Source organism: Pteropus alecto, unplaced genomic scaffold (assembly GCF_000325575.1).
Source record: "Pteropus alecto unplaced genomic scaffold, ASM32557v1 scaffold150, whole genome shotgun sequence".
Lineage (NCBI taxonomy): Eukaryota > Metazoa > Chordata > Mammalia > Chiroptera > Pteropodidae > Pteropus > Pteropus alecto.
In genome coordinates this window covers 825,527-842,475 of record NW_006429686.1, presented here as the reverse complement: position 1 = coordinate 842,475, position 16,949 = coordinate 825,527, and the positions used below count along the sequence as shown (strand labels likewise).

The 16,949-nt window shown below is 34.9% G+C and overlaps 1 protein-coding gene across 1 annotated transcript in view; it reads left to right on the top strand.

Annotated features, from left to right (window-relative positions):
- IL1RAPL2 (interleukin 1 receptor accessory protein like 2) overlaps positions 1-15,580 on the top strand; it is a 608,417-nt gene extending 592,837 nt beyond the window's left edge. The window contains exons 8-9 of the mRNA XM_015597835.1: positions 1,735-1,905; positions 14,706-15,580. Of these exons, the coding sequence (XP_015453321.1) occupies positions 1,735-1,905; positions 14,706-15,403 (869 nt within the window). The 3' untranslated portion in view covers positions 15,404-15,580. The remainder of the gene's footprint in view (positions 1-1,734; positions 1,906-14,705) is intronic.
- Positions 15,581-16,949: the final 1,369 nt, after the last annotated feature.

The window sequence follows — 16,949 nt, the reverse complement described above, 5'->3', positions numbered from 1 at the left end:
AGAAATAGAGCTGTTTGTCCTTTGGCCTATTTTATTCTTCTAGCTGTGTATCATTGCAGCCCTAAGTCCCAGGTGATTAATAATAGCTAGAGAAAGTCAAGGGCCTGCAGGTGCATCCTGAGCTTGATATGAACAGGGGCAGAGATGCTAGGATTACCAGGATGTTCTTACATTAGCATTTCATATGAACATTCTCGCTTCCAAGTGGTGTTTTATGCATAACAGCAGAATGAGCCACATTTGTAAACCAAATGATCTCAACTATTCAAGGCAGTCCTTCATGTACATCTGCGTCTAGGCAATCAAGTAACCCAACCGAGGTTTATGGAAGTCCCAGCCAGAGGGCATACTAACGTGAAGCTCCTGGCTTCAGGCACCATCTTAACATAAATAACCAGAATTCCTTTTATGTGAGGGTAGTGAAGTCTTCAATCTTACTAGAATTAGAAAAAAACATAATCCTGCCTCAGATATCTCTAGATAGTCAGAGGGTCCCACTTACTCCTACCATAGAGTATTTTTGTCTCTTTATAGACTTATTTGTTCCTCCTTCAGCAGGTAGAACCAAATCATTAATGGTATGGGTAAATAAGTGTCTGCTTCATTCCGTAAATTACATTTTGGTCAGGTTTTAACTATATTCTAATTAGGTCTGTTTTAATGGAAAATAATTTATGTATTTTAGAAACAAATCCTGAAATGTTTCCCTGTCTTTTAAAATTATTATTTGCAAGTATCTAGATTCAAAAACACTAAAAGTTCTATGAGTCTATGCTAATTACATTAACTTTAAAAAATAATTTTCTGTAAGTAAGGGAATTTTGAAAACCACTATAACTTTTCCAGTGTGGCCCTTATAAAACTAATGAGGACTAATACTTTGAGTAACTGTATTCATTAGTATTTTTCAAGAAAAAAATTGTGTGTGTATATATATAAAGAGAAAGAGAGGTTGGCTCTGGGCCAATACAGCAAAGAAGGAAAAAATACATTCTCAAAGCACAGTTAACTCTCTGACTAAATGTGTGTGAAGGGAAACCTAGTTTGCCAATACTGGAAACATGTACATTTTGAAACAAAGTCTCCTTTTGGAAGCTCGTGTCAAATTAGTTGGCTATGAATTGAACAAGAATAACAAGGAATGTACTTGTATAAGACTCAGCTGCTGTCTTTAATATTTGGTAATGAACTGATTTTGTATATGAACATGATGACACTAACCAACTGGAAGTATGGCAGGTACTGTGAGTAGTGTCTCCAGGAGTGAGGCTGGATTATTTAGATCTGCCACACTGTAGGGCTCAGCCCCTCTTGGATCTCTTCTACACATTTGTGCAAAGTAGGTGTAGTCTGTGACCAAGTAGCGGAGCCAAGCCAACTGGCACAGAAAAAGTTCAAATCCATGACTTTGGACTATTTAGTCTTGCATTCAAACACACTGAGCTAATCATTCACACATCACTGAATATCACAAATATGTATAGTCACCAAAAGTCATAGATAATAATTCTCTCTTTTATTCTTTCCTGAATATCGCTCATTGCATAAAAGTTTCGGGTCATATCATATGACTAGGTTATGTTGAGATGTATTAGATTTCTTATAACATGGCATATGATTTATTTTTTCCAATTAACAGCAGTCACTAATTAGAATGCTTATTCAAGCTTGTTAATGGTTATAGATATTTAGTGCATAATATGTATAACCCTTTTGTTATTCTTAATATTTAAGACAACAAGGAATATGATGCCTATCTCTCTTATACAAAAGTGGACCAAGATACTTTAGACTGTGATGATCCTGAAGAAGAGCAGTTTGCTCTTGAAATACTGCCAGATGTCCTGGAAAAACACTATGGATATAAACTCTTCATCCCAGAAAGAGACCTGATTCCAAGTGGAAGTAAGTACTTTCAAGTTCTGAATTTAAAAAGTTTGGTTATTTTTAGGAAGTTATATTGAGGCTTCAAGCATCAAAGCTAAGTATTTAGATGTTTCTTACAGATTTTATTAAATTCAAATTTCTCTCCAATGCCTATGTTCTGGCTATTTTATATATCCACATTTTTAAAAAGGTACTCTTACTTATAGTACAGGCATGGTTTTAAAATTGTGCTTTAATGATAGTTTTTTAAATTCTATTGCCTTTGCATTCTGAGAAAATGATGATCCTTAAAAAGTAATCTGTATAAGTCATTTAAAGTCTTTTCAAAGCATTTCAGTTCCAAAGCTGGTTTTTCTATCATTTTGCTTCTACTTATACCTATAATCATTGTCCTAATAACTCTGAATTTATGCTTTGTTACTCGTTTTCAGATTTATAGAAAAATTCACCTACAAAGGAATGTGAGGCCACTGGGAACAGCACTTTCACTGTGTATTTAAATTATTTTTAAGAAGTTCTGGACTTTGTGGGCTTGAATGCTGCTTTTAAATTATGCTACATATTGAATGCTATATTTGAACTTTTAGAATAAATTTGGATTCAAGTAAAAGTATATACTTTGTTCCTATTGATGTTCAAGTGTTGTACAGGGTAATGTGTAACAGGAATACAGAAAACCCTAAGATATGGTTCCTGCCCTCAAAGAGCTTAAAATGGCATGAAGAGAAAATAAAAGTGCTAGATTAACTTGCATGTGAGTTTATGTTAATATCCTTGAGAGAGAGAGATTGAACTGTGACCACAAATCAGAATATGATCACTTATACACAAAATGAAATAATAACAAAATTAAAAAATCTTATATTTTCAATACATCACAGTGTATAAAATATTTTCACATACATCATTTCATGTTATCTTTACAATAACCCTATGTGGAGAGAGAATTGATACTATTATCCTCTTACAGATGAAGAAATAAGGCTTTAAAGAAGTCCAAGACCAGACAGCTGGCAAGTGATAGCGCTGAGATTAGAACCTAGATCTGTTTACAACTCTGGTTCTCACTTCATTAGATCACGCTATTCCTCAATAACATTTTTTCAAATTATCAGCTGTCCATTATGGTCACTAAACTGACAAGAGACAAATTCAAACAACTGAGTTTTGATTGTTCATCTCTTTTCTAAGCGTGCATATGTATCTAGGTATGTTTGTGTGTGCACGTGATTATGCATATTTACACATGCCCAGAAAGAAATAAAGAAGACAGTATCTATTGGTCCATTAATTTCCTGCACCACAAATGTAAGAATTCCCCAATCTTCTCCCATGGTTCTATATTCTTTTATATCTGTAATTTTCTTCATTTTCATGACTTGACATACCACTTCTATATTGATCAAGCTTCAAGGAACATGCTGATACCTCAGAATCATTTTTTATTCATCTGTATTGCTCTCCCAAATCCAGTGTCCATTGAAGCTTTTCCATTCTCACTTTTGCTATTCTAGTATAGATTCTAATTACCACATTCCTGCAATGTGGATTACTCTCTGCCTTACCTATTTTTCCTCTCATCCATCTAGTCCCATTAATATGTATGCCTCCTTAAATATGTCATTGCCCTAATCAACAATTTTAAATTGTTCACCATTTCATATAGGATAGAATCCATAACTCTTAGCTAAATATTTCTACAGTCTAATGCCAGCTCAGATTTATCACCCAAATTTATTTCCTACCTTTTCCCCTACTCATACTTTCCACTCTAAGCAAACTGTGGCTTTTATGTACATTGCGTGTCCTTGCAATGCTTTTGTTCATGTTAGTCTTTTATACCTTTGCAAATTCTTTTTATCCTTCTTTATAAACTGTCTCTGTGAAAAGGCCATAATAATTTCTCTAGTCCTGGAGTTCATGGTGTGTAATAATTTGACTCTAAATTTTGTACTCTCGTGATGTTTTGTATTATGTTATTATTTTATATAGTTTTCCATATATTTATGTCTTGTCTAGTCAGCAAGATTGTAACCTCCATGAGGTCAGGGACTCAATCTCATTTATTCTCACACCTCTGTCATCATCTAGTAGAATACTTAAACTCATTGGATACTTTATAATGCTTGTTGATTTTGTTTGAACAATGTTGATTTAAGACAAGAGGAGATAATGACAATGAACTATTAGTAAGTGGTTAAATTTTTTCATGACAATATTTGAACATTTTTTTTTAGTAAGGTGAATGTGAAAAATAAGGGACTTTATGCTTAATGAAAAAAAATTGTAAATAATTCATAGGAATAATGTCAGTCTTTAAAACAAGCTAATGAGTATATTGCTTTTACTTTTTCAGATATTTGAAAAATACCTACAAGGGATTGATCAATCATTGATGAAAATTTTAAAATACTTCTTTACTATTTTTTGGCTTGATTCATTAGATTCTAATGTACTTTTTGTATTTTTTGCCAAAAGCAAATTGTTAAATATAGAAATTCTGTGAAGTCTACTTTAGAGTGATAATAGCCTAAATTGTATTAAACTAATATCATTACCAAAGTAGAATTTATATTCAATGTCAAGTCATCTTCAATAGAAATCAGTGTGGTACTGCTCATTCTACCTTCTTGCATTTTGAAATCACTAGCCCCACAATAGCCAGTATTTATCAAGCCCCCCAAGTGACTAAAAATGGCAGTCTTTCTGTCTGAACATTTCAACACTATCTTTATTCTGAACTGGAAAACAGTGATTCACCATTGTACTCATTAGAAATGGAAATAGAGCAATATGGAACACAGGAGACCCACTTTACCTCAGATTCTGTAGATGATATTTATTGTGCAAAGAAGCAGTTATTTGCGCATGGGTTAGAATGAGTCACGGATAACATGAGGGCGAGAGACATGCATCTCAAATTTGTGCTGTCTTAGTGCTCCCAGAGAGTCTATTTTAATGACTTGAGAGGTCGTTTGAATCAACCTGCTGTGTCAATTTAGCCAGACAAGTGGTAGAATATTTTACATATCATTGAGTCAGCTATTTGTTTGGCTAAATTGATTAAAATTATTTGTTTTGGTGTATATAGACAAGTTTGAACATCCTTCTTGACCATGGTGTGTGAAGCTTATACAAGACATATTTCCTAGCTCAAAACTACAAGGTTTTAGTTGAGGACTATAACACACTATATTGTCACTTAGTATACCTTGGCATTAAAAGAACTTAACATAAAAATACCCAAAAAGATGTCATCAGGATTGGCAGAAATTTTATAATCCATAGAAATCATTTTAATTTTTTGAGATTATACAGCCATCAAACTGAGCAGGGACTTGGATCCTGGATGCTTAATGGTGCATAGGAAGACTTTTTATAAGTAAGCCATTGAGAAAACAATGCAGTTTTTAGATACAACCACTGGAGGGTGTTTGACTTTAATTTTTCCTTCCTGAATGAGGAAATTCATGTTCTCTGAATTTCGATTTGTGAGTATAACCTGCAGAAGTTCTTAAAAAGGCCCTTTGACAATTTTTCTTTTCCATCAACATTTCAGAGCTGGCTGAGCAGTCACCATGTCACGATTAATGAGTTTTTCCTTGGCATTTTTAGCACACATTCAGGAAGTCGATGAAGTATATGAATAATATACTTGATTTACACATGAATGACAGAGTAGAACATTTTGGACTTCGTGTATGTGTGTTATTAAAGAAGCTTCTGTGGTCTGTATTTGCAGCCATTGGTACAGATTTAACAGGTTATGCTATATAAATATAGACACATTCCTGTGGAGGGGGGAAAAGCTAGTTACAATATTATAAGCTATGTTTGTCCCTCACATCTCATTTAAAAGATGTTGACACAAGACTACTCCTTCATCCAAAAACTAGCAATGAGGCCTTTGAGGATTGTAAAAGCAGATTTCATAATATTCTTTATCTACAACAATCATTTTCTATGAATCAAATTAATGAAGTCTATGACATAAACCCATTCATGTTTAATACCTTCGCTTTTGATATATCTTCAGTTTCTTTTGCACTACTCTCATGATATTCCAACTCAAATTCATTAACATACAAACCTTTCCAATGCATACTGTTTCAAAGGTACATGAATGGGTTCTACCCTCACACTTTCTCTCTTGCTTGCTTGCTCTCTCGCTCATTTGCTCACTCTCGCTCTCACTGTCTCACTGTCTCACTGTCTCGCTGTCTCATTCTCTCTCCTAAGAGTTCTCAAAAAGATTCAGTACAAACATGTTCACATTCCAAAGCGAGGTGGATGTATCTGTACCCTTTTCACATGACCTACCAGGAAAGTGTTCTTTGGTCATCATGAACCAACAGAAATGGGAAGATTCGACATAAATATTTTCCCTAAATGCTAAAATTAAAAGTCTTCAGATCTGGACATTTTCCTGGCAGCAACCTACCTTTCCATTCTTGAACCTGTGGCCAGGATCTTTCTTATGTTTTCTCAGGTTTGCTGCCTGAACGTGGCAAGAATTCCTACTTTTCAGTAAAAGTTTGGTCTGTCTCTTCCCAGGCTAGAAAGATCTGTCCTGAGAATAGCAAAAGCAACTTGTTGCCAGCAGGCGTCTGAATGTCAGAAATGACAGGCAACCAAAAGAAAGCCAGATCGAAAACACCCTACTCAAACTGCCTAGAGACACAAACTTGAGAAGTAGAAATTTTCTCACCCCTGCAGCTGCTGGGTTTTTTTGGTGTAAAATACTCTACACAGAGCACATTGTGTTCATGGGGCCTAGTGTATCCTTGAGGAATGAACAGATGTGCTCAGAAGCTGACATGTGACCAACAGAACCCAGCTGTGCAACTGAGATCCTGAGATCGGGGATGTTTTTAGATGAATACCACTTAGGCTCTTGAGCCCATCTTATCTCAGTGTTTCTGCAGATTAAAAAACACAAAATTATAAAAGTGTACTAAATTGGGCTGAGGTCCGTTGATCAGATGGAGAAAATAATATTCTAAGACTAAAAGTAGAAATGACCCAATCCTGTAGCTTTTGTCTGCCTTTATGAGAAAGCAAGCAAGGTACTTAAAAGTACATATGCAATGTTTATTAACAATTATAAATTGAGCTAGTTCTGGCTAAAGCTTTAGAAAAATCTATAGATGTCTAAGTGGACTTTGAAGGAAAACAATCTTTCAAAGACTTTAACTTCAATTTCCTCCTCTATTCACAGGAAGACTGTAGAGCTCTCCATGTGAGTAATTCATGCATTAATGCATCTGAGAAAGATACTAGTGAACTAAAAATATTATCATGTATATGGTTGATCAGCCATGTCTGTTGAAATTATATTTATGAATTTGGCCTCAAGTATCAAAGTATCTTTCCATTTGTTTTCATGCTCAATTTTTCCATGGGTTTCTCTCACTCAAGAATCCTAGGACTCCTTCAATAATTTAAAGAAAAAAAATATAATGTCTTATTACATCCTTGCATTTCCTAGACTTTCCTCACTATTCTAATCTTCAGTTTTTTTAATGCTTAGCATTAACCATGTGATTGTGCTGACAATAAAATGACAAATGACTGGAGAATACATCTGGTGTCAGATGATCCCTGGTCACTTCTGAAGTGAGGCATGCAAAAACATTTTTGTATATGGATCTGTGTTCATTGCCAATAGTTCCTCTGATAGCTGGACATATTGGACGCTATTCAAGCAAATTGTCCTCTGGGAATAATAAATTTTTTTCCCAGTCAATCTGACGTCTGTAACCTAAAAAGCATGAGACACAGGTGACCTGCACAACCATGGAAATTTAACACATTGTGTGCAATTTACTTATATGGAATAAAATTAGATATGCCCACTACTCCCTTTATGTCAAAGTCAAGACAAAGAAAACTGTACTCCAATGTGTCAAATAATGTACTAAAGTCAATGGACTAAAGTGTCTCATCAAAGTTTGAGGTAAAGGAAGAATCCATTGTGTAGAATTTCAATCAGGAAATCTGTTTGGGTGGCAAAAGTAATAGGCACCTTTGGGGAAAAAAAAGAGGGAATACCAGAATTTTAAAAAAAAGTAATTAGTACCCCCCAAAAAAAATCCACAGAAAAGACTAAATAAGGAGCAAGTTGTCTTGTTCCATATTTACTAAGATTGCACTGATTGGAATTAGTATACCTGCAAGTTTCTAGGGAGAAAGAGGAGGGGAAGGACATTTTGCAAACTTTTTGCTACTCTCCACATTACCTTTCTTTCAATATTCTTCAAAAGCACCCCATTACCTACCTCTATTCTTGGTGAAGAGGTCAAGAGGGAAGAGAAATAATTTAGAGATGTGGACATTCCAGAGTAGATTCCACCCTCTATCATGCTTTCCTGCCCAACCACAGAAGAAATGCAATAGCAAAAGTAAAGGATTCACTACCGGAAATATAGCCTCCAAAGACAAAACTATAAATAAATATCATTCCTTACAGTCACAAGGTCTCAGCAAATCCATGTGAAGTGTTGATCAATTTTAATCAGATTTAATTAGGACCCTTACACTAGTCAATAGAGAATGAAATTCATGCCCCCCTCCAAAAAAAAAATTTAGCCCAATGAACTGTCTGTGAATTATCAGGCCAAGGATTCGGAGAGGAAGGAAGCAGGGAAGGATTTTGTAGGGTAAGTAATATCACATGCTGTTTAGAAAACCCCCTCCTCCTTTCACACACACCTGGCTAAATAAAAATTTTGTAGCCTTAATCTCTGTGGCAGACAACACAGACAGCATCTTATATCTGCCAGAGGCAGAATCAAGACCCTAAATCTTTAGCAACATCAGCCAAAATAGTCAGGTTGTCAACTTGTATAATTCTTTCAGTAGGTTAGTATTAAGCATCATTATTTAAAATGAAGATAGTATTTTCAGTGTGACCACATTATAAAGTACCTCACTGTAAGCCTCTAGTTATACCAGAGGTCTAATATTTTTTTCCAAATACATTGTGCTGAATAATGCATAATGCATTTTTCTTTGATACATGGAAAACCTAGCAATAGGAGGGGATCCATCTCAGTCACTGTCAGAAATCAAGTCTTAATTTTAAGTCTTGCTAAATTAACCTATAGGTTTTATAAGTATCATTGTTGATAGCTACCAATTAGCTAATGTTTACCAAAAATTAATGGAGTATTATCTGTTTTGATGCATCTTGTTTCACTCTAATTGTCTGATTAACTAATAGTAGATATACATAGCTATAGGTATAAGCATATCAAACTACTATTATTTGAACCTGACAGAGTAATAAATTATGCGTTCCTCTACAGACTATTTGTTTTTATAATTTTTCAAATATGCTAACTCCCCCTAATAATGACCCTGACATAAGCAAAAGTGTCAACACAAAAAGTAATTTACAAGTAGCTAATTGATTAGTTTGATAAATCAAATGATTAGTAGGCAGTGGTAAGAACACATGGAAATTCATGAATATAGAATATTTTCTCCCTTGTCCTTCTGCCTACATCTGCAGCAGACTGAAAGCCCAAGATTTTATGGGAGCACTGAATTCTTTTGGAAAAGTATATGCATCCCATTAGAAACAATTTATTGGGGCTACCATTCTTCTTGCTTCTATTTTGTTGCTCTATTTCTTCCTTCAATTTTATTTGATTTGTTAATAAATAAGTGTTCTATTTCCAAGTCACTTTTGTAGATCCAATCTTTTTATTTGTTTGTTTGTTTGTTTGTTTGTTTAATGGTGACATTGGTTAACAAAATCCCATAGATTTCAGCTGTAAACTTTAACAGTAAGGCATATATATATTTACACTGTGTGTTTACCTCCCATAGTTAGATTTCTTTCTGCCACCACGCATTTAACCCCCTCTACCCCACCTACCACCCTTCCTCCTCCCCCCACCCTCTGTAAGCACTAGTCTTTAGTCCATGTCCATGAGTCTCTTTGTTTGTCATGTTCATTTGTTGCTTTTAGGTTTATATCCCACATATAAGTGATATCATGTGGTTTCAACTTTTTCTACCTGGCTCATTCCACTTAGCATGATTATCTCGAGGTTCATCCGTGTTGTCACAAATGGTAGTATTTCATCTCTTCTTATGGCTGAGTAATATTCCATTGTATATATATATATACCACAGCTTCTTTATTCAATCCACTTCGATTGCTTCCATGTCCTGGCCACTGTAAATAATACTGCTATGAACATCAGTATACAAATATCCTTTTGGACATGAGTTTTCAAGTCTTTGGGGTAAATACCCAGTAGAGGGATTGCCGGATCATATGGTAGATCAATTTTTAGTTTTTTGATGAACCTCCATACTGTTTTCCATACTGGCTGTACCAATTTAATCCTACTTTTTTAAATGCACTGCAAGTTTGGTTTATACAACTGTCCCTGAAGTGATTTTAAAATTGAATTTGCTTTGCTTTTAAAACATTTTTAGGTAGTCATTTCTCTTGTTTCCTACAAATACTGTTGCTCCTGGCTTGACTTTTCTTCACTTCTCTAATAGATACATCCCAACAGAGGCCTAGTAACAATAAACTTTTTTCCAGAATATTTTTCTAACTTTCTGTCAACTCCCAGTATAGACAAAAGGAAAAGTTTCTTTGCAGGTGCACTTATAATGTGAAAAATAAATTTATACCAACTTAAGCACCCCTATCAAAACTATGTTCAAGGGCATTTTTTCTTTACCTAATTGTGAAGATCACAAATAGGTTAAATGTAATTAGCTTTGTTTCACATCTGATAATTTGGTATGGTTTCACAGCCTTGTCTAGAGAAGCAGAAGTCTATAAGATGTAACCTCCTTTTGTTTTTTTCTGATATCATAAGTTACTTCAAAATTTACAAAGAAGTAATGACCTTTTATTTCAGGGATATTTTATATTTTTTATGTAAAAAAAAAATGTCTTTTAAGGGATTCCTGCTACTCAGTTGCTAAATTTGCCTGAATAAGTCAGGGCAAGATTTAGTGAGTATTCACATATGCTATGGATTTAATAATTTAAAAAAAAAAAGTTTTTTTTGTTTGTTTTTTTGTTTTTTGTTTTTGTTTTTTTTATCATCTCTTCATGGTAACAAGCCTGTCAAAATGGTTTCTGGAGGTTTCTAAAATGTCTCCCACAAAACCACAGCCCTACCATGCAAACACCACTACCTGTCAGGGACTACACTAGCTATGGACTAGCAATGTCTTAACTTGATACCTGTTTCTGCTTAGTTTATTTGGAACTTTTCCAAACATACACACCCTGATTGGTCTCTAATTCAGGGACAGAAAACTTTCTCTGTAAAGGGCCAGGTAGTAAATTTTTAGGCTTTGTGGGCTATATACAGCTTCTGTTGCATCATATTCTTCTTTCTACAGCTCTTTAAGCATGTTTAAAAATCATTCTTAGCTCATAAGCCATACAAAAACAGGACATGTTATTAATGGATCAGGCTCTAATTCAGTCATTCAATGCAGGCATGCAACTATAGGGTACAGGAGAAATTATTTGGGGGCACTTGCTACATAGAAGCCAGCAATAACTCCATGGCTAAAGATTAGCAAGTAAAAATGTTAACTCTACCTTTTCGTCTGTTGCAAATTTACTTATATTTTTCATGATGGCTTTTTGTTTTTACCTTGTCTTTTTCACATAGGTAAAGCAGAAAAAAAGACTAAGGAAGGGAGGGAGGGAGGAAGTGAGGGGACCAAGAGAAATAGGCAAGAGAGGAAGGGAGATTAAGAGAGGGAAAGGCAGAAATAAAGACTAAGGAAGAAAAGAGGGAGGCTAAAAGATAAGAAGGATATAGGACAGAAAAGGAATAAAAGAAAGGGAGAAATAGAGAGAAGTAGAGAGGAGCAAAGGATGGGGGTGAGAAAAAGAAAAACATAGAAAAACAGGGAGAGCCAGACTATGGAAGTTAGGGCACAGTTTCTCCTTTTCCTTAGAGCCAGGGGGATCTCAGAGGCACCTCCCCAGATGCTTTCAAACATTGAGGTTGCTTACCAGTCACTGATCACCATCTCAAGAAGTGAAATGTGGGCTTCACATCTGAAAACTTTCACTTGGTTTTTCACCAAGTAAAATGGAACACAAAATTTGGGGCCCAAGCAAATGACTTGTGTTTTCTTTGGGATATTTGGGCTGTGTCTACCCAGGGAAATTTTTGATGTAGTGACTGACTCCAGTGCATGTGATTAATGTATATATAGGGCAAACCAGGATAATTCAGACCTTTTTTGCTTCCACAGGAGGTTTTCAGCCGGAATAATCTGGATGGTTGCCTCAAGTCTCCACTAGGCTTTGCCAGGATAAGCACAGCGAGTGTAGTATGCAGGAGACAGGGGCCACTCCCTCTCTCCAAGATTCCCTTCAACACTCACACCCTGTGCAGCTGAGCATAGTGGGATCTGTCCTGACAGGCATTCCTTCTGGGGGCAAAAGCATATTCTGTCTAATGAATCTCTAAGAAGCCCCCCAAAACACTAAATGATGCATTCTGACTAGCTGTCAAATAGCAAAAAATAATAGACAGGTGCAAGGGGAAAACCACATTAATGGAGAAAAAATTATATCTTGTTCTCTTCTCCATTCAAGAAAGATAGCAAATCCAAAGCCCATGAGTTCCCAATCAAATTGATTAGTATGTATGTGTATATTTTCTCTAACAATTGTGAACACCTGGATTGTAATTTTTTCCTTAAGTAAATGAATGTATAGATATACCCTTTGTTTTTAAAAGTATAGTTAAAAAGTAAATTAAACTACAGGCCAACATTTAGAAATAGTGTTTTTCATAGAGGTATAGTTTGTTACAAATATGCTCCTGACAAGGTTTGTACAGATCAATTTTTAAAAATTAAATTAAAAACAAATAATGAGGGAAGGATACTACTTGAAATAATCTCTTGGTAATTTATTTTGTAAAGAATTCTTTTATAAAATTAACAATTAACTTATAATTTACCTGGTCAAATTGCATTTTAATGGACTCCTGCACTTATATCACGATTCTGGGTTTGGGTTCTGTTTTGTTTTGTTTTGTTTGGAGGAAAGGTGAAAAAGAATAATGAGAAAGATGTATGACAGTTTATTTTACTGTATATAACAGATCAAAATTCTAATGATGAAGTTTCCCACATAACTTCTTTCTTTGGGGGAGCAGAAAAAAGGAAGACAATGAAGAATCAGAGCTGTTGATACATTGGGATAATATTTTTCTACTCTATTGAAACTTCCTACCTTTCCTTCCATTCTGTTTCACCAGTTTTCTAAACGATAATTACCAAATGATAACGTCCCCATTGATACTTGTGTGGTGTTTTGTTTTTCTTTTTGTTTTTGCAGATTTTAATGCAGATTTTTTCCCTGAATAGATAATCTCTAAAATAAAATACTTAAAACTTTTAAGAGATTGTTTCCCCACTTAAAGATTGCTTTATCATCTCAGATACAATCATTGTAACTACTGCATGAGAAAGCCCTAAAATGTATTAAGTAAAAACCAAAACAGCAGTAACGATGAATTGTAAAATGGACAATTCTATGTGTATCTCTTAAAAAGTTCTTTGTTTATCTGTAGGGTGTGTAGAAAGTTTGTTCATTCTCACTCGTGAAAGTGTTCTCGCTGCCACGCAATGGAAATAAAACCCTGGAAAAGAGAGATCATCTGTAAAATATGCATCTGTAAAATAAGTTTCTCTCTTCAAATGGCTTGTACTGGTGTGGTGGCCCCACACTATGTACTGGACATGACTCCTTGAAAGCAGTCTGTAACCTTGGACAGATTTGCAGTGACAAATGTTGCTATGCTTCTGTAAGCACTGTTTCTGCTAGAGGGCACTGTACATTAGACAAGGCCTTGGACTCTGCTTAGTAAAGACAGCTCTCTATTGCAGAACCTGTGTCCAAGTCTCCATTTGTTAACACATGTGTGTGTTTCCTTTTCTTGGTGGATAAGACTTTGGGAAGCATGACTGCAAAAGGTTTATTCCATGGGATAAATAAATTTAGAGTTAGGTGAGTGTTTTTCTACCACGAAAAGGCCATAATATATTCACCTCACTCTCAGAATTGTTCCACAAAGTAGCACTGACTTCTCAGTTGATGGATTCCTCCTCCTTTACTGTTCATTCCACACCATCCCCCACCTCCAACTCCACTTCCTCTTTTTCTCTGAACAAAGAGCAGCTGGTTCAAATTAAACTCATGGGCACACATACACCACTTTCCTATCTCTGAATTTAAAGGGCAAAATGGAGAACCTATGGTGAAAATAACAGAAGATATTCTGAGAAACAAGCTATGATTCTAGAGGAGATATTTCACCACCTCTATCATAACTATCTTTGCTGTAGTTCATATACATAGATCCTCGCTTAGTTGTTGAAAACTAGGGGAAAAGCAAACCAAACCTATACATATAGTGACCCTTCAGTCATTGAAAGGCTTCATTTCTCTTTTTATTAACTCATTGATTGCTTGTTCACTTAGAGTACTAGCCCAGAAGTTTGCCTTAAATTAAATGATTAAATAAATTAAAATAACTGAAATACCCCTAAGTTCTAAAGAGGTCAGAATTTACATTAGCCAACAGAACACTATGAATAATAATGAGAGGAAAGAAAATGAATATTTTAAATTTTTTTATTTATTTTTTATTTTTTAAGAAAATGGGTTTTCTAAATGTACAATACACCAAAGAAAATATGATATACCTTAGTGAAAGACTGGATCTTTACTTAAGTGTAAACCTAATGCTTTAAAGACTGGAAATGTCTTTGTTTTACTCTTTCTCTTTTTCTGTGATTTGTAGCATACATTGAAGATCTCACAAGATGTGTTGAGCAAAGCAGAAGACTTATTATCATATTAACTCCAGACTATGTTCTCAGACGAGGATGGAGTATTTTCGAATTGGAAAGCAGACTCCATAACATGCTAGTCAGTGGAGAAATCAAAGTAATTTTGATTGAGTGTACAGAATTAAAAGAGAAGGTGAATTGCCAGGAAGTGGAATCACTGAAGCGCAGCATAAAACTTCTGTCCCTGATCAAGTGGAAGGGACCCAAAAGCAGCAAATTAAATTCTAAGTTTTGGAAGCACTTAGTATATGAAATGCCCATCAAGAAAAAAGAAGGACTTTCTCGATGCAATGTTCTTGACTCTGCGGAACAAGGACTTTTTGGAGAACTCCAGCCTATACCCTCCATTGCCATGAACAGTACCTCAGCCTCTCTGGCATCATCTCAAGCTGATCTCCCTGATTTCCATCATTCAGATTCAATGCAAATGAGGCACTGTTGCAGAGGTTATAAACATGAGATACCAACCACCACCTTGCCAGTACCTTCCTTAGGCAACCACCACACTTATTGTAATCTGCCTCTGACGGTACTCAATGGACAGCTTCCCCCTAATAATCCCCTGAAAGATGCCCAAGACATTCATAGAAACAGTTCCCTGCTACCTTTATCATCCAAAGAGCTTAGCTTCACCAGTGATATTTGGTAGTGAAAAATCTGAAGTTCTCAGAACAGCTATGTGAGCATACAGAATTTCTGCTATACCAAGCATAAAGTACATCTAATAATATCGAGGTGCTGGAAAAGTGTTTGAAGAAAAGGACACAGAAATTGCTTTCGTACTTTATTTTTTTGTTGTCGTTGTTTACAATTCCAGAATAATGGGAGTGAGAAGGACCTGCTTTTTGTAGTATAGTACCCTGTTACAATGTACAGTTTTAATTTCTCCCTGAAAAAAAAAATGTTTAATCCTATTGTTTTAGAGTAGGTTTTATGATATCATTGGACTGAAAGCTTAGTAGTTAGCTATCTTCCGCATATTTATGAATATTTCAGTACTTACGTGGTATTTGAAATAGGGAAAACTTAAAGACTTTAATTGAATTTGAAAATTCTGAACTACATTTAAGGGGACAAGACAACTTCAATAAAGTAACCAAAAAATCAGGTATCAAGAAAGAAGTGTTGTATTCAAATTGGAAGATTGTTTGTAGAAGAAGATCAGTTAAGGAAAAATGGGATTGAAACATTTAGAACTTCTTCAACATAATGGACAACTTCTGTAGACTCAATCAACAGCTAATAATGACAGCTTTTAGATTTATTAGGCAAGCACATCTTCTGTAGGCAAACTGGTAGGTAGGTAAACAATGTGCATTTCTTAAACAAAGGAATAGACAGGTTGTTACTTCTTTTAGAATGATTTTGAACAACTCTTATGGCTTTCTAGCCTATTTCAAAAGTTTTACAAGTTTGAAAACACATTTTAAGGTGCACATTTTATTGTTTAATAACAAGTTCACATTTGGATTTTTCCCCAAATAATCTCTTGACCTGTTATGAGCTTTATATGAAGATGTGAGCATCGTTCTACTTTTTTCAGCATCACTGGTGTTTGAATTTAAATAAATATTGACTGCAAGTGTCAACAGTACAAAAGAAGTAAAATAAAAATAATCACAGATGAAATGCTAAATAATTCAAGTTTGCTATTGATAAAGCAGCAATTGCAGTGATTCTCATCTGAAATGTAGTTGTGAAACAGGCTATTTTGTATATACACAATATCTGCTTAGACATGTGTGCAAGGCTCCTGCAGAAGTATCTCTATTCCTGGTGGTTCAAAGAGTATATTTTATAGACTAAACTTTTTCACACATTGTTACTATGACTGTACTGTATCAGAAAATCTCTGCGAATAATATAAAATATTACACATTTGCTATAAGGAGTGTTTCCCTATTTTAGTCTTTATTGTGGATTGCTACTTTGTGTTTTTTCCAATTAATCCATTTTGGTGTGTTCTCCACCAAGATGCCTGGGGGATCAGTTGTTAATCAAGGTTGACTCTGGAATTTTGCAAATATTTCTTAAATCATGTTTTTGGACTAATATAAACAATGACAAATGTACACAGTGTGTAAGAATTAATTTACCCAGATGTTGTAATTGTGCAACTCAAATGTATAAGAGAATACTAGATAATATGTTTTGATTATTTCCTTCAATCTTATATCACTGACTTCCTGTGATCC